Consider the following 4914-nt stretch of genomic DNA (forward strand, 5'->3'; position numbering starts at 1 on the left):
GGTTTAATAGCACTTGTTTAGGATAAATATAACAGTCAGTGAGAAATCTTTGCTTACATACTAATGCTGGCCAATTTCAAATTTTACATTTTAAAACTGGCAGTTGTAAAAATGTTTTGGTCTATGCAAAAGAAAATTAGAATTCACAACATTAGTTGAGAGATTGTTATTATATAACATAGAGCAAATGAGCGCACACAAGATACAATTTTTAATGATATGAGGTCCTGATAATCCCGTATTATTTCTTTCTTTCGGTGCGCTGATCTTTAATAATTTTTCAAAGTGAACTGCAGAAAGCAAACTGAGCATTGTTTTGTTTTTCTAACTTGGTTTGATGTGCTGAGTTTTTGTACAGAGTTTCTTCCTCTTGTGTCACTGTGACTCTCGAGCACAATAATAAACAGCTGAATCCTCAGTTGTCAAGCTGTTCATCTGCAGATACACCTGCTTTCTGCTGTTGTCTCTAGAGATGGTAAACCGGCCTCTGAATGACTGAGAGTAGTGGCTGTCACTTCCATCATAGTAGATACAAGCAATCCACTCCTGTCCTTTTCCAGCAGCCTGTCTGATCCAAGCAACATGTCTATTATCACTGAACCCTGAGTATGTACAGGTCAGTCTGTGGGAGTCTCCGGGCCTTTTAACCACTGATTCAGACTCTGTCAGTGTTTGACTCTCAGTACCTACAGACAAACAAGAATAATTAGTGACTGTTTTCCAAGCTTATCATTTCACTTTCACAACAATGTTAGTAAAACGACTGCACTTTCCTTACCAGCCCAGTAAATTGAAAGGATCAGAAAAACAACCATGAATTCAGGATGATTCATTGCCAAGGCCATTTGTCTCTGTTCCGTGTACAGTGGTGGTTAATCATGTATTCCCTGTCTTATATTCTGCATCATGTCTTCAAACATGGTAGAGATCATAGTTTGCATCAGCTCCTCCTCCTCAAAGACAAACACACATCCTCTCCTTCAAGTCAACACTCCACATTTTGATTTATTCAGGCCATCCTTCTGAATGCAGAAACTATACTTTTTCCTCAGGTCAACCATTCATAAAATTTTTAATAAGCTGACTTAACGAGGAAATAAAAACCTTAAGATCAAGGATCTCTTCTGAGAGATTGTTTTCAGTGTTTTTCTGATATCAGACAAACACAGAATACTGTACCCAGTTATACCAGTTATTTTTTAATTTATTTTTATGTGGCTACGTCTCCTTAAACATTTTTTAAAATATGAAATAAAACCACATGATCTTATTTTCATTTGTTTTTTTATTTATAATTTTGACTAAACATTAAGCTACGTACACAAAGCTGTGTTTGTGTACACACACTCAGACATGACTCGCACAGTGTCCTTACAGATGCAGTTTTCCTTTGTTTGACCCAAAATCATAGATCTAAAATCCATCTGAACAGATAACAGTCACATTTGACCCAGAAAAGAACAAAAACATTCTCAATACTCTTTATTAGTAGAAGTAACATCAGCCTGCTTTTATACACTCCTTTTGTTTCTGTTCATACTGCTCGCACAACTCATCAAAACAGTTGTACTTTTATCAGTTAGAACTCTAGAGCTCTCACTTTCCTGTCCAGCATTTTTAATGTTTTCAGTCAAATTACTTCAAACTATTTTCAAATATGTATGAGAGACTATATACAATAACACACAGTCAACAGCAGCAGTGAAATTGCTCTTCAATTGAAAGCAAATATAAACACGTGTTCTCAGAACAGGTTTAACTGCAACAAATCTTCTGCTGCTGCTCATCTGCTGAAAGGTTCAGATGTTCTTCTGCATATCTTGGTTGTATTGAGTGGTTTTTTGAGTTACTGTTGATTTCGGCTCAAAGATGTCTGGAAATTTTCCTCTGATCTCTGACATCGGCGAGGCCTTTTCTCCTGCCACTCACTGAATATTTTCTCTTTTTCAGACCATTCATGGCAGATCAGCAGTTTCTAAAACACCTAATAAAATGGCTGCTTAATGCACTTTATGTGATGTGATTGGACTATACAGTAGCTGTTGCTATAATCTCACATTATATCTGAGCATTGATTAATTATTGATTACCTTGAATAACAGAAGTAAAGACAAGGAGTCTTTAAGTTTTGTTCACCCAATTATTTTATTCAAGTGTTTGTTACTCATCATTTAAACCCACCGTATTTAAACAGTTATGAGACCACAACAAGAGTAAGTTTCTTAGAATAACATCTTAAATTCATTATTGGTCTTGGAGCTCCTCCTCTGGTGGCTTCATGCTACAGTTGTTCAGGCCCTGAGAGGTTTTTGTTCAGGGGTCCTAACAGTTTGTGTTACTGTGACTCTCTGGCACAGTAATACACAGCAGAGTCTTCAGGCTGCATGTTCTGTCCATTTAGAGTCACTGTCTTGCTTGATGTGTCTAAGTCAATGCTGAACTTGCTCTTTAGTGAATCTTTATAGTAAGAGTTCCCAGTATGTTTCATCCCAATCCACTCCAGTCCTTTTCCTGCAGGCTGTCTGATCCAAGCTGTGTACCAGCCAAGAGAATAAGAGACCTGACAGGTGATGGTCAGACGCTGACCTGGCTGCAGTATAACAGAGGGTGACTGTGTCAGCTGCTCACAGTTTACACCTGTGGAAAAAACACATTGAATGCAGTCAAATTAAAAGTGTGTAGTTTTCATGCTGTCAGTGTTTGGTGTTCAGTAAAACTCACAGGATCCAGCAGCCAGCAGCAGCAGCAGCAGAGCTACAGAGAACATGTTGGTGCTGAAGGTGATCTCCCAGGAGCTTCTATTCTTCTTTTGCAACCTGCAGCATTATATCAAGTCTGTGGGGGAGCTTACTTTGCATACAGATAGACGCTGATACATGATTACATTGATTGTTCAAGCACTAACTGCACTGTGTTTTTAACATTTTTAAAAGATGAAAAACAAAAACAATCTTAGAAAAGAACTCTGAGGTTGAAGGGTATTTCATTCATCAAAACCTGAATTTTAAAAGGAGAAGTACAACTTGCCCCGTGACAGATTATTGACCTCTCCAGGGTGAACTCTGCCTCTTTGCCTTTTGGCTGCTGGAATAAGAATGAGAAAAGCAAGCCAAATATAATTTCTGACCATTGTTTAAGCCATTTGTCTCTGCCCAGTCTACAGTGCAGACATCAATATTAGAGGAAGAGGAGAACTTCAGTAGTTACGACCTTGCTTGACTCTGTATGTTGAATCCATACAACAAGACAAAGTCTGATTTGATTGCTAATAAAATTGAAAGAAAAAAACACTTTTTGTCATTTAAAAAAATGTTATAATATTTAATGTACATGTAAATGTTACGTTCTATATTTCTGTATATAAACAAGTACTTTGCACAACTTATTGGTTTATAGATTAAAGTGTACAATATAGTAAATAAATACAAACTCGCAAACCAAAAGATTTTTTTAACAAAAGTATTTTATGTCATAAATTAATCAGTTTATAACAACATTGGTCAGTGAATTCAGTTTCATGTACTGGCCTTTTATTTCAGAGCTTTATCAATACTTACAAACTCACAAAAAGGTTCTTACTAAGGAGTTTTAAAAAATAAACAGAAACAACAGGAATTTATTAGAGTCCTAGAGATTTTTCTTTCTGTGAATGTGACTGTGGCCCTGTAATACACAGCAGTGTATTCGGGCTGAATATTCTGTCCATTTACTGTAGGGTCTCTCTGCTGCAGACTCCATAAATACGCAACATAACAGAACACAGTTTGCATTTATATAAAATAGCACAGATTCTTTTGAATCATTTTTCTATTCTGTTTTTGTATTGCATTGAATCTGAAGGAAAAGAAAATTACTGCATCATGAGATTGTGAAATTTGTTTTTCATAACAAATAATAAAACAAAATTAATAAAATAATATTAAAACTGTTCTAAGAAGTTATGAAAGGATAGGATCTTTGCTTTGTGTCTCTTGAGGACATTAACAAACAGAGTTTTCTGATGTCAAGCTGCTCATCTACAGATACAGCTGTTTTCTGTTGTTTCCGTTGGAGATGGTAAGCTGGTGCTTAACTGCTGTGAGCATAATTTGTTGCTACGACTACCTCGATCAAGAATAGCAACACAATAAGGAATTTCCAATTTTTTTTCTATTTTTGTTTTGAGTAAATAGACCCTTCAATTCTTTATTAGTCTTGGAGCTCCTCCTCTGGTGGCTTCATGTTTCAAATGTGTACATGTAGTGAGGGGCTTTTGTTCAGGTCTGCTGATGTTATGTGTTACTGTGACTCTCTGGCACAGTAATACACAGCAGTGTCTTCAGGCTCTATATTCTGTCCATTTAGAGTCACTGTCTTGCTTGAAGTGACCAAGTCAATGCTGAACTTGCTCTTTAGTGAATCTTTATAGTGAGAGCTCCCAGTACTTTTCACCCCAATCCACTCCAGTCCTTTCCCTGCAGGCTGTCTGATCCAAGCTGTCCAATAGCTGCTAAAAGAATAAGAGACCTGACAGGTGATGGTCAGATGCTGACCTGGCTGCACATTCACAGAGGCTGGCTGTGTCAGCTGCTCACACTTCACACCTGTAGAGAAAACATGTTTTATGTGACAGCAACAGTCAGTATGCTATGATCATCCTGTCAGTGTTTTTTTCCAGTGAGACTCACAGGATCCAGCAGCCAGCAGGAGCAGCAGAGCCACAGAGAACATTTTGGTACTCAAGATAATCTGATGAGAACTTTTCTTCTGCTTTAACTGACACCATGATTTCAAGTCTTTATAGCAGAGTGTCAGGAAGTTTGCTTTACATATAGATGGATGCTGACAGATTATAAGAGATCACACTGTGGCAATCAGTATTAACAATTTAAAAATGGAGATAATTCCAATAAAAATATTATTTATAACACAAAT

The 4914-nt window shown here is 37.0% G+C and overlaps 2 gene segments (V, D, J or C); both read right to left on the minus strand.

The window, feature by feature from the left end:
* Positions 1-2335: 2335 nt before the first annotated feature.
* LOC146388786 (immunoglobulin heavy variable 4-38-2-like) lies at positions 2336-2780 on the minus strand. The segment is given in 2 exon segments: positions 2336-2637; positions 2722-2780. Coding segments are annotated over 2 exon segments (348 nt in total).
* A 1498-nt stretch (positions 2781-4278) lies between these two features.
* LOC146388787 (immunoglobulin heavy variable 3-23-like) lies at positions 4279-4710 on the minus strand. The segment is given in 2 exon segments: positions 4279-4583; positions 4668-4710. Coding segments are annotated over 2 exon segments (348 nt in total).
* Between the last annotated feature and the right edge of the window lie 204 nt (positions 4711-4914).

The sequence above is a fragment of the Perissodus microlepis genome, chromosome 4, assembly GCF_051167445.1.
Source record: "Perissodus microlepis isolate ML-2025 ecotype Zambia chromosome 4, ASM5116744v1, whole genome shotgun sequence".
In the NCBI taxonomy this organism is placed as follows: domain Eukaryota; kingdom Metazoa; phylum Chordata; class Actinopteri; order Cichliformes; family Cichlidae; genus Perissodus; species Perissodus microlepis.